The 14,006-nt window shown below is 49.3% G+C and overlaps 3 protein-coding genes across 3 annotated transcripts; all 3 read left to right on the top strand.

Annotated features, from left to right (window-relative positions):
- The first annotated feature begins 6 nt into the window (after positions 1 to 6).
- On the top strand, positions 7 to 2,279 carry M438DRAFT_328864 (isocitrate lyase and phosphorylmutase). Its single transcript, XM_029903226.1, has 3 exons — positions 7 to 655; positions 710 to 1,984; positions 2,046 to 2,279. The coding sequence occupies exons 1-3, from the start codon at positions 449 to 451 to the stop codon at positions 2,226 to 2,228; spliced, it is 1,665 nt and encodes a 554-aa protein (XP_029755238.1). The 5' UTR covers positions 7 to 448; the 3' UTR covers positions 2,229 to 2,279.
- A 3,506-nt stretch (positions 2,280 to 5,785) lies between these two features.
- On the top strand, positions 5,786 to 6,775 carry M438DRAFT_359977 (uncharacterized protein; the record flags this gene model as incomplete). Its single annotated transcript, XM_029907390.1, has 4 exons — positions 5,786 to 5,991; positions 6,035 to 6,266; positions 6,401 to 6,485; positions 6,621 to 6,775. 4 exons carry the CDS (start codon positions 5,786 to 5,788, stop codon positions 6,773 to 6,775), a joined length of 678 nt encoding a protein of 225 aa, XP_029755237.1.
- Positions 6,776 to 7,566: 791 nt separating this feature from the next.
- Positions 7,567 to 8,615, top strand: M438DRAFT_350003 (uncharacterized protein). Its single transcript, XM_029906527.1, has one exon. It carries the CDS (start codon positions 7,918 to 7,920, stop codon positions 8,458 to 8,460), a length of 543 nt encoding a protein of 180 aa, XP_029755236.1. The 5' UTR covers positions 7,567 to 7,917; the 3' UTR covers positions 8,461 to 8,615.
- The last annotated feature ends 5,391 nt before the right edge of the window (positions 8,616 to 14,006 follow it).

Genomic DNA, 14,006 nt, shown 5'->3' with positions numbered 1-14,006 from the left:
CGGATGAAGGGAGTCAACGTCAAGTCACAACCGCTCGGCGCATCGTCATGGGCAAAACCGCTGACAAGGAGCTCTCACCGAGGTCCAAGAGCTTCGTTTTTGCTGCGAACCTCTGAGTCTACCATTGCAGCCACTGATCCGATTGGCTCCGGCCATGTTTCTGATTCGTTCGTGACGCTGCTTGTTCGAACGAGTACCGGTAAGTCAAACTGAACTCTCGAGCTGTCTAAGACGTATATATGAGGTCTTGTCTCCCCGCTCTTGTGCCCGCTCTATTATTTCCAAGTTCTGTTTAAGTTCGAGTACTTTGTGTCCTACCTGAACAACATCCTGTGATTGAATTGTCGACCTCGTCTGTACGACCACTCATCTCATCAAACACACCACCGCCAAGCTGGCAGAAAGACTCAAGACTATCTTGGGCCACGTCAAAGAGGTTCTACCAAACATGTCTTCTTCCCTCGACGCCGAAGAGCAACAGTTCCAGGATGAAGTTGCTGCCATCAAGCAATGGTGGTCTTCTCCTCGCTGGAGATACACAAAGCGTCCTTTTACCGCTGAGCAGATTGCCAACAAGCGTGGAAACTTGACAATCCAACATCCTGGCAATGTTCTTTCCAAGAAGCTTTGGGATATTGTAGAGAAGAGATTCGCCGTAAGTTGAGCTTGGAAAGGTATCATCAGGCTCAATGCTGACACACATCAACAGGAAAAAGATGCTAGTTTCACTTACGGCTGTCTCGATCCTGTAATGGTCACCCAAATGGCCAAGTACCTCGACACTGTCTACGTGTCAGGCTGGCAAAGTTCCTCGACTGCATCATCAACCGATGAGCCCGGTCCCGATCTTGCAGACTACCCATACACCACCGTCCCCGACAAGGTACAACATCTCTTCATGGCACAACTCTTCCACGACCGCAAGCAACGCCATGAAAGACTCTCCACCCCTGCCTCGGAGCGCAAGAACCTCGCAAACACCGACTTCCTCCGTCCGATCGTCGCCGATGCCGACACTGGTCATGGTGGTCTCACAGCAATCATGAAGCTCACAAAACTGTTCGTTGAGAAGGGTGCTGCTGGTATCCATATCGAGGACCAAGCTCCTGGAACGAAGAAGTGCGGACATATGGCTGGCAAAGTCCTCGTCCCCATCAGCGAACACATCAACCGTCTCGTCGCCATTCGAGCACAGGCCGATATCATGGGCAGCGACCTCCTCGCCGTCGCTCGTACAGACTCCGAAGCCGCCACTCTCATCACCTCGACCATCGACCCCCGCGACCACGCCTTCATCGTCGGCGCAACAAACCCCGCCCTCCAACCCCTCAGCGAACTCATGGGTGCCGCCGAAGCGGCAGGAAAATCCGGTGACGAGTTGCAAGCTATCGAAGATACCTGGACCGAGCAAGCACATCTCAAACTCTTCTCCGAAGCCGTCGTCGACACCATCAACGCCGGCGTCCACGTCAACAAGGTCGAACTAATCAGCCAATTCGAACAACAAGCCAAGGGCAAGAGCAACGCAGAATCCCGCGCTATCGCCAAAGCTCTCACCGGCGTCGACGTCCACTTCGACTGGGAATCCGCCCGCACACGCGAAGGCTACTACCGCTACCGCGGCGGCTGCCAATGCGCCGTCAACCGCGCCATCGCTTACGCTCCTTACTGCGATATGATCTGGATGGAGTCGAAGCTCCCCGACTTCTCCCAAGCCGAAGAATTCGCCACCGGTGTTCATGCCGTGTGGCCCGAGCAGAAGCTCGCTTACAACTTGTCCCCCTCGTTCAACTGGAAGACCGCCATGAGCACTTCCGAGCAAGAAACTTATATCCAGCGATTGGCGAAACTGGGATATTGTTGGCAGTTCATCACATTGGCAGGTTTGCACCAGACCGCATTGATTTCGGACTCATTCTCCAAGGATTATGCTGCCAGAGGTATGCGTGCGTATGGAGAGACTATCCAAAGTAAAGAACAAGAGGTAAGCATTCATCCCCGACCCCCCACCCTTTCTTTTATTGGTTTACTAACGAGATGCACAGAATGGCGTAGAAGTCCTCAAACATCAGAAATGGTCTGGAGCCAATTACGTTGATGAATTGCTCAAAATGGTCTCGGGTGGTGTGTCCAGTACCGCTGCTATGGGTAAAGGTGTCACGGAAGATCAATTCAAGGCTGTAGACAGGCCTGGAGAGAGTGGGTATAAAGCTGAGGAGAAGCATTGATGTTGCTGATTGAAGACAAAAATGTAGTCGCAATCTGTGAATGATATGGCTTTTTTACTTTCTGGTTTTCGCTTTTGTGTTTTGTTGTGGTGGTGAGTGCACGAGGCTTGAGATCATGTCGGTTGAGTATCTTGCGAAATGTGTTTCGTCAAGCTGGGTATGAATACCTATGATAACCTCAAATGTCCAATAAAGGCTTCTCCATGTAGCATGGCAACTAGCCAACGCTCTTCCGTCTCGCGTTTCTGGAGTCCTCTGTATCAACCGTTTTCCAAATTATCGCAAAAAGTGGAAACAAAGAGGGTAAGAAGGCGATCAGATAAACGAAACCCTTCTATCCTTCCTTCTTTCCATCGTTCGTCTTGTATTTTGTAGATACAGCTTGAGTCCATGTCTTGTCGGGGTTATTCTGTTTCTGAAGGCTTCATGGACCTGTGTTTCTTGCTTTCCTTCCCCTCCTATTTCCTAGCTTTTGATATCTGGTGTTTTGTAGAGTGACGAGAGATCTCAATCGAGTGAGGTATTCCACATTCTCCTCAGGAAACCACATATTTTCAGCACGAGCAGCGTTGACATGAAAGTGTAATTGAATAGTTAGATAGTGCTCTCATAGCTATATCCGGAGAGTAAGATATTAGAACGGATATAGATAATGAAGATGGAGTAAGCAAGGAAGGATATCATGGAATCACGGTTTACGGTTCTACATCGACGCGCTGTTATAGTAACAAAAAAGAGAACAGCTATTCAAGTAGGCAAAGAAAAACTTTCAACATTACAACATCGCAAAGGACATATTGGAAGAGTAGTAGGAAAATTGCAAATGCGTGCTTTCCGTGCATCTGCTGTATTATCCAAGAGTATTGTCGCAATGGAATCTAGAAGACGGGGTTTTCTAGACGATCTACACTCTGTAGTCTCTGTCGTCGAACGGTTTACTTTGACTTTGTATATAAACTCTTGCTTCTTGCTAACAGTTGCAGACATCGCTCGCCCACAACTTCCATGGAGTCCTGACGTCTGAACTGCTGAGCACTACACTTTGTCTTGCAAGACAAATTTCTCTGTGTTTAGCGAGTAAGGGGATAAGAGAGCTTGATCGGGCCAGTGAACCTCGGTTTCTAAAGCATCTCTGTACCTTGGCTTCCTATCGTGATTTTTCTGGCAAAAATAGGTGTGTGATAATACGGGCGGGAACTAGAAGCCTTGGATGGTATTACAGACCTACCTTCCTCCCTCCCTTCCTTGCTTCTTAGTCAATCCTTCGTTTATATCGCGCCAGATGGTATGGAAGTTCGGTGGTCGAATTGGACAACGTTGACTCTAGTTACGTTAGGCGCTCAGTATTCTGCGTATATCTAAAGAAAATAAGAAAGACGAGCTTGTTTATATAGAGAGAGATGCGGTGGTCGGTATATTTTCTGGCGGTCTGTGAATTATTGCATATAGGTCGGGTAGGCGTGCAGATCTGTACCACACATTTCGGTGATCCCGTAAGGGTGACTTTGAACTTGAACTGCGACCAACTCAAGATTGCCACTCTGAGGCGTGAGCAAGGAGTGGACGGATGCCATCTTAACTACCAATAGCTGTATACAAAAGCTTCGCAGATTTGCGACATTCGCTTCCCGTATTACAAGCAGAAAATGCTTTGGTGTTAGACTAGGTGTCACCAAAACTTTCGGAGTGTGTTGAGTCGTCTTCGATACTTTTTGCATTTAGATTCTCGGGATCGAGTGTAGGAAGATGCTTAGGTCTGTGAACCGTGAACACTCTCGTATCTTCGTTAGTGCTTACAAGAACATTGCTTTGGTGTCTTGTGATTCAAATAGAAGTTTGGCCGAGTCAATGGCATGTTGACCAGATTCATGGACCTGTGATTCTGCCTTCCCCTCCCGTGTTATTGTGTCAGGCGAAACAGATAAATTGATGAGAGCATAGCTTCTCCTAGGTCAAGCTGCTGGTGGTTGTCTCTAAACAGTGGATGATGTATCAATTATGCAAACAAGGATGAATCTCTCCAGATTGGCTTTATAGCCACAGATGAAAATTCAGGCGGTTGATTGGGCTACATGTCTTTTCGAGCGTACAGGGAAAAGATGCGTGATTGCTTTGTGCAAGATTTCAATTCGAAACCTTGCCTAGAATTGCCATGACCACACTGAATGTATGCCAAAGGTATGAGATGACCATCAGAGTTGGTGTATTGGTCAGACGCCAGCGATTGCTTGGACGTGTAGACTGTACCAGCATTACTGAGATCGGTAAGTTCCCAATTTCCTTCCTGCAATCGAGCCTGGACAACGATGCAACTACTAGAGTTCTTTGAAGGGAATCCAAAGCACCACCAATATTCCAGTTGCCCGCGTATTCTATCAACCAAAGAAGGACTCCGCAACAGCCGTCATTGCTTCTTGTCGATCGTCGTCTTTTCCAGGGCGAGAGAGGAGAGGACTAATCGGGTCTGTGAACCAGATTCTTCACGGGGTATCCCCATCACTCATCTCGCGCTTCTCTCGTAGCTTCGTCTCCACCCAGAGGCTCAGTCGGCTGTATCGAGCCCATGGACCCGTGTTCCTCCCTTGTCTTTCTGTGCCTTCCATTACATCTGACTATGGACCTTCCACAAAGCTCTACAAGTCTTCCAATTCCCTCAGCTCTTCTTCACTTGATATGAAGGAGTCATTGCGGATGAAAAGAGAGAACTTGTACTGACGAAGATGGTCTTATATACTTTTGAGCAGAGCGTAGAGTGGTATCGCAAGTCAGATTTGATGTAATGTATGCTCTAAATCGCGTGATCTTGAAAATGGCCAAGTGTTGTTGCGAATATCACCGTGCTTTCGTACTGGTTAGTATTTGAAGATGTGGAACAGCGAAGAAGAATGTATGCTATGTCAGAATGACAGCCGGATGACTCGCGGGTGGAGAGGTTTATGCCGTGATAATGATCGAAAGCCGGCCATCACGACAGCGATGAAAGCAGGCATAGAGTTTGATTTACCTCTTGAAGTCTTGAGTGTTTCACCAACCGGCTTGTTCGTCTACGAAGACTGGAGCTTGAGCTCATTTGCTAGGAATTTTTTCACCTACAAGAGCATCGACAAGCTTTAGATGTTCTGGTCTTCCGCTTGAAGTTCCTGCAGTTGTCCGTGCGAGATGTGTCTAGCACACCCGAAGCGGATTGGAATGATTGTGGTGCTGCTGTTCAAGATCTTCAACATACATAGACGGACACATGGAAGAAGAATGGCAGACAGGTCTGTGATACCTCAAGTTCTCTTCGCTTCTTCGTCCTTGCCTACTCCAGAAGCCGTCAACTAAACAGTGATCCGATACCTGCACAGGGTGTGAGCAGTTAGATAATCACTGACCTGAGAGCTTTCCTTTGTTGCCCTCCCCTGCTTCCATGGTCAAATCAGCCTCGTCACAACACGAAATTTGACAAAGCATACCTAGCCCTGCTTGTGCTTGTACGGTTTCTGTCACTCTGAGAAGTACTGTTGCTTGTTTGTGAGAAGAAAACGTTCGGAGGAGAAATGTTTTATACTTCGGCCATGGCAAGTAAGAATGAGACGGTTGGAAGTACAGATGCACAAGTTCGTATGGGAGAAGTGAGCGTGTACTCCCTGCTCCTCATATATCATCGAGCGAACCTTCGTGCGGTGACGACCGAGTGTGAAAACCAGAGTACAGATGTCAGACGGAACATTGTATTCGGTCTCATTTTACCGAGAGCAAGGAGGGGACAGCTTGGTTTTAGGTATGAAGGCGAGTGAGGGTGCCATATTATCTAAATCTCAAAGCATTCAGGATGCTGGAATTGCCTCTTGTTTCTCCGGTCCACGGCTGGCTCATGTGTTCTTGTGGTATTGGTTCGATGGTCCCGGTGTGAAGAAAGCAAGACGTGGAGCGGAACGCGAAGAAGAACATCAGGGCTCTGACGGCTCAACTTTGAAAAGGATTCCACGGTGCCGGCCGTGCCCTGGAGTCGATGTTTCACTCTCGGAGGCGAGGGTAAGACTCGAGATACATATCGTAAGTGTTCACAGACCTGGCTCGTGCTCCAGTGATGCCCGGTCTGAGCGATGCTCAAACGAAATCGCATGATGAGAGGAAGAATAGATTGCGGGGAATTTCCAGTAGACGCCCTGACTGCTTTGCCTCATGAGCTTTGGCTGAGTATGGTTTCCTTCATCACTCTAGCTCCAAGGAGCCGAAGCGGTGATCGAGAGTCCTGGAATAACGCAGGGCCTGGTAAGATGGTTCACGACTCGTAGAACAGGCGTGATTTCTATCTGCGACTTGAGGTACCAGTCTCCGAAAACTCTGTAGTTTTGTCCAGGGTATCTTCTGCTCGAAGTCTGAATCCCTTCTCCTTGTAGCTCCTAGTTCCTGGCTTCAGTGTTTTGTTAAACCATGTCGACGCTGTGATCGTTGGAGGCGCTGATGACACGGGATGGAAGGTCGCAAGCAGATCTGTGATCCTCCCTGAGATGGTGACTGCTATGGCCATGCCAGATAGAGGTGATCTGAGATCGGTTTAAGAGGGGAAATTGGTAGGGAGACAAAACGGTTGACGGGATCATGAACGTGGCGGTGGTCTGCACCAAATGATATTCAGCAAGTAATAAGATGGAGCGCAAAAAGCTGCCCAGAAAGAGCATGAACAAGGATATCCGATCATTGTACTATGACATATCAGCGAGACATGGTACCTAGTAACAAGATAACGACAAGACACTGAAGAATGGGACGTTGAGTAAGTCTGTCGTTTCTGTCTTCGCCTCCTCCTCCTACCATAGTAGCTGACATATGGATTGAGTAAAGTGTGTCCATCTTGGGTCGGGATTACAGTCGTGTTTGATATGTGGCATATCCAGCAGTGCTTCCTTTTCTTCTAAAGATTTCCCTCGAGAGGGACATCCGACATGATCTATGTTTGCCTTGAGTCCATCCTGAGATTGTGGTCGGCGGCAAAGTTGCCAAATCCGTCAAGCTTCAACGGCGACTTGGCCAACGTCACCAAGATTGACCACCACAACGATGTCTTCTCAAATCCCGCCGTCCTCGGAGCGACCATCAACTGTTGTGCATTCGACAGAACTGGTATGGCTGGGCTGTCGGTTTGAAGACTCCGAGCCATGACAGAGGTGGAGATGAAACAGGCACCGTGTGAGGGACTCTACCGCAGATCTGGTCGCTGAGCGAATCCCATCTCCCCGCCGGAGCCCCACAATTAAGTATCTCCTGGGTTGATCAACTGCTGATCAAGTACCGCCTTCATTCTGATCGTTCAAATTCTTCTCTTTGTTGCACAAGATCTTCTGTTCGTCAACCAAGATTTGCCGCTTTCCTGAATCATACAAGCAGTGCTGTTGGATTCCTCCATATTCAACGCTTGCATGAACTCGAAGCAGTCAACGCACGTTCTACATTCACAGCAGAACAGTCAAGATCTTCATTGCTGAACGTTGTTACATGCAATGATAGACAACTGCACAGCCTTGAGGTAACATTGTGAGATGCCCTCCATGATCTTGCAATGGTTTATAACAAGACTTGAATCCTCACAATATCGTCTCCATTCACATTCTCACTGATATTCAAACACGACTATTCCTACATCCACCACAAATACTTCTCTCCATTTACAACTTCTATTACTACCAAACGATCCAACTTCACCATGGTTCAAATCACCTACCTTTTGACCGCTGCTCTCGCCAGCGTCTCGCTCGCAGCACCTCTTGAGAACCGCCAATCCACCGATGATGCTGCAAGCAACCTCGCTTGTGGTGCCCTCCTCCAGCCTCTCGCCGGTTTCCTCGACTACCAATCTGGAAACGTCGGTGGCAATGTTCAAAACATCCTAGCTGCTGCCAACAACATTCTTTCCCAAGCACAGCTCCCCGACGACGTCTCAACCATCATCTCAAGTGTCACCGGTGGCATTGTTGGATCCCTCACCAACGGTGTCAGCAATGTTCTTTACGGACTCTCTACAGGTGCCGACAACGTCGACCCCGAGTGCCGCCAAAACGCTGCTTACTGCACAAACGAGGTTTCCGCTGCTACTGCCGCTTGCTCTGCTGGCCAGCTCACTCAGGCTCAAGATGCTTGCCTGCAGGCCAAGTACACATGTGCTCGCAACAACATCCTCACATCCGACCAGGTGAACGGCATTGCACCTTGCTGCGCTCAGTTCACTGGCTCAGCTGCTACTCAATAAGAGGTCGCATGATGTATGCTTTGACTTTCCCATCGCTTTGTACGATTCTTATGGGCTGGTTCCATCATTGCCGAATTCGGTCTCCTTCAAGCCGCATTGCCCGGCAACCCATTGTATGACTAAACATTTTTTACGAATTCAAAACTTTCCACAACTACTCTAACATACCTCGAACTGCCTGTGAATCTCGATTTTTGAACATCGTGATGTCTGCGACCAAGCGCCCTCCATTATGATACATAAAGATATCTAATAATACAAACAAAGCCAAGGAAAGATCTCTAGCGGTCCTGACAATGCTACTCATGATGAGCAGCAACATCACTCTCATCAAGTACATCAGCGCAACGCCATTCCAGACTCATGACACGCGCCAACAAAAACCTGGCATGTGAGTCTGCAGTCGGCCCTTGAGACTCTTGGACTAGAATCAATTTTCGTATTCTCAAAGCTGCCATGCAAGTTGACCTCCAGTGAAACAAGCTGTCGAGACTGGTGTAGTTAGTGCAATAACACGACTGTCGCAGGAGTGACCCTGTCACGAGTGGCAATACCAGCACTAGAATCAACTCTGGTAGAGCATGGTCATGAGTCTGACGGCTTTTCTGCCCATTGAACGAGGTTTTGATGATTGGGCTTTGGGAGCTAAGACGATGTAGTTGTTACAGAACGTGATGAGAGATGTTGAAGATCAATCTGAAGACGGGCCTTCTGTGGAAGAAGTTGAAGTTGACCTGGTAAGAAGCATACTAGATGACATGCACCACACTGCACTATTGGTTCGAGTTTCAAAATTTTGCCTGCCGAGACCGTCGACTGCCTTGCTCATAGGAAAGATCGAGCAAAAGCGTCCTTAAGGTTAGCAGAACATTCGAATCCTCCCTTTATCTCTTACACATAGCCGGAGCCAGACCCATTGTCACTGCGCTAGTCATATTTACTTTCAAGAAGTTCGGACATACATTCCCCTTAAGTTGGGTCATTCGCAATCGAGTCCCTTTCAAGCATCTTTGCCATATCATATGGGGGTACCACCGACCCGTTGCAACTTCAATGGCCATGTAAGGACTCATGCCCGGGAAGTCTCCAGCGGGGCTCTTAGGGCCGTTGGCGAGCTATTTCCATGTCAGCTCGTGTCATCAAGGCTATATAAAAACATGTACTTCAGGAGTTGCAGGCTGCATTGCCATGTCTTCGTTGTTAACCTTGGGCTTCTTGGATGTGGGACCCTAGGAAGGGGGTGACGTTTCTCTTCTCAGGAAGAAGCAGAGAAGGCCCAAGAGCCTTAGGTCTGCCACTAGGGTGCCTGCCGTCGTACTTACACCGGCGTCGATGGTGCTGCTAATCTGGTCGTACGTACCCTACTCCTGCCTTCGATCCCAATCTCCCACCCTATCTTCTGCATGCCGACACTGACTTTCTATTAAAACCACATCAGTGAGGACCACGTCGGTCACGACGATGATGGATCCTTTCCGCTGTGGAGTTTCTGAGCTTGAAAGTCTGACCTTGATGGTCTAGAGGGTGTTAGCAAGAAGCTTCTCGTGCGGTGTTAGGTCCATAAGTCCTCGAGTAACCATAATGGTTGTGATCGGTTATGGGCGGTAACTAGTGATCGTGAATGGGCGGACGGTGTGTCGGGTACATTGAAGGCTACGGAGCCTGCGAGTGTAGTTGAGATTGTCCGTACATGGATTGAGCGTAAGGATGATAAGGAGTCAGGGTTTGCTCTTCGGTTGACATCTCAATAACATCAACTTCTGAACCTTTGAGCCCTCCACCACCATTCTCTCCGCACCTTTCAAGAGAAAACGCCAACGATAGGCACAAACCCCTTGAGCTTAGGTGCATGTCTGTGAATCAGCTGAGCAACCTTCTGAGCTCTGTGCTGACTGTACGCAATGATTAGTACAGATATTACAATAGACAGGATCGTAAGAATGCTTACAGAGTTCCAGGACCGCCGATATCCTTGACTTTAGTGACGCAAAGGTACGTAAGACGAGGGAAGATGGCGGTGGGCATTAACTGAAGACTTGTTGTATGCAGGCGAACCTTCTTCTTATGCCTTTCTACTCACATACTTGAGGCTTGGATGAGACGATGGCACTCATGGTCGATGCCCCAAGAAGAGGAATGACCGAAGGCTTGCTGTATGCACCCGAGCCTTCTTCTTGTGCCTGCTTGCTAACATACTTGTACTTCCATGAAGTCTCTTCGACTAGTGTCTCACGAGAGACGACAGGTGCGGCGAGGGTTGGCGACAGATGAGTTAGGGATGTACGCATCCTGTCTAAGAGGTGTGTTGTGGGCCGCAAGACTGCCTCAAGCAGTCCTCACAAAGTTCCACGACGAAATGATCAGGGCTTACCTACGACAACTCAAATGTGTCTATAACGTAGACAGGGTCGTCTTGCTTGCGCTCACTCCTACTGAAGCAGACGAGAGGGAGTGTGTCGCAGTGCAGACACTGTCGAGCGTTTTGGGACGTGTCATTGAAGCAGAGTTTCACAAGCTCAAACACAGATGCTTTGTAGAAGCGATTGTTGGCGACGAGGTCAAGCTGTGTGTTAAACACCACTCCTTCAAACCCATCGACTCTGGCTGCGGTGGATGCGGTAACGGCTTGACGAGCGTGCTGGACCAACCGTCCGAGAACGGGCTCGGGGCTTCGCTGCCCATTGTGAAGCCTGAGAAGCGCAATGAGAGAGTGCATGAGCATGTGACCGGTGTCAAGTGACTTGTGCGGCTGCTCTCCTTATAACCCCAGATCTGCCTTTTCACACTTCGGCCCAAGAAGTAGCGTCGTTGATTTGGCCATGAGGCAAAGAGCTGCATTCTTACGCTGTCCTTTGACACCAGAACCGTCTTACGGGATCGAGAAACTCGGTCAGAAATCTGTCCGGAACCACGGCAGTACAGCTGGAGATGAAGAGCTGGACAATTTTACCCCACTGATTCATCAACTCAACTATGGTTTCGAGATCAAAATGGATCTCTCCATGCAAGCAAGTCAAGGCACTTTAAGGTTGCACATGCTTCGACGAGAGCGCAAATGGCCATGAGCGACTGGTGATGGGTGAAGGTGTTGAATGGTTCCTGCTCGCGGGCTGAGACAAATGTGTTCGCGACGGGTTGGCTCCTGTCCTGAGTTACCAAGACGTCACTGTTGGAGCGAGAACGTAAGTCTCGCTCGGTTGATAGGGTAAGATTGGTATTTCAGCACACACTCTGGATCAGAGATGGACCATGCAGCACTGATCAGCTTGCTGGCTCGAGTTCCGGCCTTCTCGCGCTGTTTTCTGGTGCCTGGGACGGCTGCGATAGGGCCGACAAGGTCAACATGGATATAGCTAATGACAGTACGGACCACAAACTTGAGCCGTCCAGTTTGCCTGCTGGCTTGAGGGATTAGCTAGCACTAAATGAAACCGGTGTTTCAAGCGCAAAGGTCCTGGTTTCTAGTCATGGCTGCTGTGCTAGCTGATTACCGCACAAGGGGGAATGGCCCTTATCCCTGTCTATGGCTGCTACGCGGGCTGATAAGCGCGCGTGGGGAAGTGGTATGGTGTGGGCAGTGGCGATGCTAGCAATAGTACCTGGGCTCTGACTTCTTCTTGAGATAGTCAAGACCCTAGACAGGGTGCGGCAGGCCGTTCTAAGCACCAATACCTTCTGACTTCTTGGAATGTGCATATATATAGCATCCATCACTGACCGATTGCGACGTCGTTCTCCTTTACGTAGCTTCGAAGATGCTAAACAAGGGCTGACTATGGTGAAGCCAGGTCTGTTCCAGGAGTCTCGGGCTCCACTGAGAAGCCGCAGTGATTAAACAGTGTCTTTCCAAACCGTGGTAGAGTAACAATTGGCGCGCCAAGAGCATCCTGTGGTTCCTTACTATCCGAGCATTAGCGGCTGCAACGCGGATGCGCTTTTTGATGATAAGAGGTAACTCCTTGGAGGTAGTAGTGCGCTTGTTGGTGGTCATGTTGATGCTATAATGAGGTATAGAAAGCCAAGAGGAAGGTTGAAGTTTGCGTGTGAAGCTGCAACACGACTAAAGACCGGATGAGGTGTGGGAGGCTTATAAACACTTCACTGGCGCTCTAGAAGGATTCACCTGGTGACATATATGGTGAACGACATGCCTTTCGAACAGTTGCTAAAGCCATCGAAGGTCGCCCAGTGTCCTCTACGACTGACAGCCTAGCAACTGTGTTGCACAGCTTGCTCCTGCAATACTCATCGAGGCAGACTCTGCTTGCTAGTCTTTTCGTTCACTTCAGTTTAGTCGAGCGTTCGTCTCGCTTTTCGCTAACAGCCTAGTTGCTGGAGACTCCATCAGGGGAACCCTCAATGCTGACATCGCCTGGTGCCTCCAGGGTTTCCAGTTGTCCCTGAAGAGAGCCATACAGATGGTAGACCTCCTCGGGTCTGGCGAAGACCTGCTGCTCCTGGCCTCCGGTGGTGTTGTCGTGAAGGAGAGGGGGGAGTTACCAGAAGGCAGTAGGGCCAGCGGCGGATGGAAGGTCGCGCTGAGGAGCAGTGCCGTGAACCACACACGGCGTCACTAGTGGATTTCACGGCCAGAGCCTGAGCCTGCGTGTTATCAGCGCCCAATCGCTCAGGTTAGATAATGTCTTGAGCACCTCGAGCGCCGATGAGAGAAAGCGCGCCAAAGATAGACATACTAGCTTCGGTGGTGACCTTTGTGCGGTTGTGAACGGAGCGAGCATCTTTCACAGCACCACCTTCAAAGTCGATGGTGACGTATGTAGGACAGTTTTTTGTGCCGAGCACACCTGGGGAGGAACCTCCGACAAAGAGCAGCAACATTTGGATCATGTCGAGCACAGTGATATAAGCATCGTTTCCGGCGTTGTGGAATTGATGACATTGTATGAGGTAGTCGAGACCGCACGCCCATTGTGACACCATGCTCGATGGACATGGCGTCAAATTAGAGATGGAGGGAACAGCATCAAAACAACATCTGTATAAGCCATCAGGGCCTGCTTGGCCGGGTTATAATCCATATGGATATCGTAGTTAGCTTAAGGATCTTCGTATCTGACTAAGTTGTCGCGGGGGAGAACTGTGTTGGCGGAACTTGAACTCTTGATGCCCATGACGAACTCGGACATTCTCTGGTAGATGTGTGCTGGTGCCATGGTAGATGTAGTTGGTAGGAGTGCGATTGCGTGCGGGAGTCATCGCACAGTCATCCTCGCGGATAGTGAACTTGACCTTGAACCTTAGCGATTGGTGTTTCTCTGCTGTCCCACTTGCATGCACATTCTTCGATGCCACAGTTAGGTTATGGAGCAAGCCCATTCGTCTCTCCCTTGAACTCAACATCGGGTTTTGAGATCTGCGTGTCCGCTACAATTATTGTCATGGCTTGGGGGAGGACTGGGGAGCGTGGGCGGAAGGTACACCGGCGATCCGGCTGCCGGGACCAGCGTTATATAAGTTGATATATGAGTTGTCCAGAAAAGTCGCCTGAAAATTGCCCTTAGCATCTCCTCTTTTGCAGGCTGGGG

The sequence above is a fragment of the Aureobasidium pullulans genome, assembly GCF_000721785.1.
Source record: "Aureobasidium pullulans EXF-150 unplaced genomic scaffold scaffold_37, whole genome shotgun sequence".
Lineage (NCBI taxonomy): Eukaryota > Fungi > Ascomycota > Dothideomycetes > Dothideales > Saccotheciaceae > Aureobasidium > Aureobasidium pullulans.
Note: the sequence above shows the minus strand (reverse complement) of the source record. Positions and strands in the feature narration are given on the sequence as shown.

Excerpts from the sequence above, each read along its gene's own strand:
- M438DRAFT_328864 (XM_029903226.1), top strand. The coding sequence starts at position 449 with ATGTCTTCTTCCCTCGACGCCGAAGAGCAACAGTTCCAGGATGAAGTT. Across the intron at positions 656-709 it reads TTGTAGAGAAGAGATTCGCC|GAAAAAGATGCTAGTTTCAC; the intron begins GTAAGTTGAGCT and ends ACACATCAACAG. Across the intron at positions 1,985-2,045 it reads TCCAAAGTAAAGAACAAGAG|AATGGCGTAGAAGTCCTCAA; the intron begins GTAAGCATTCAT and ends CGAGATGCACAG.
- M438DRAFT_350003 (XM_029906527.1), top strand. The coding sequence starts at position 7,918 with ATGGTTCAAATCACCTACCTTTTGACCGCTGCTCTCGCCAGCGTCTCG.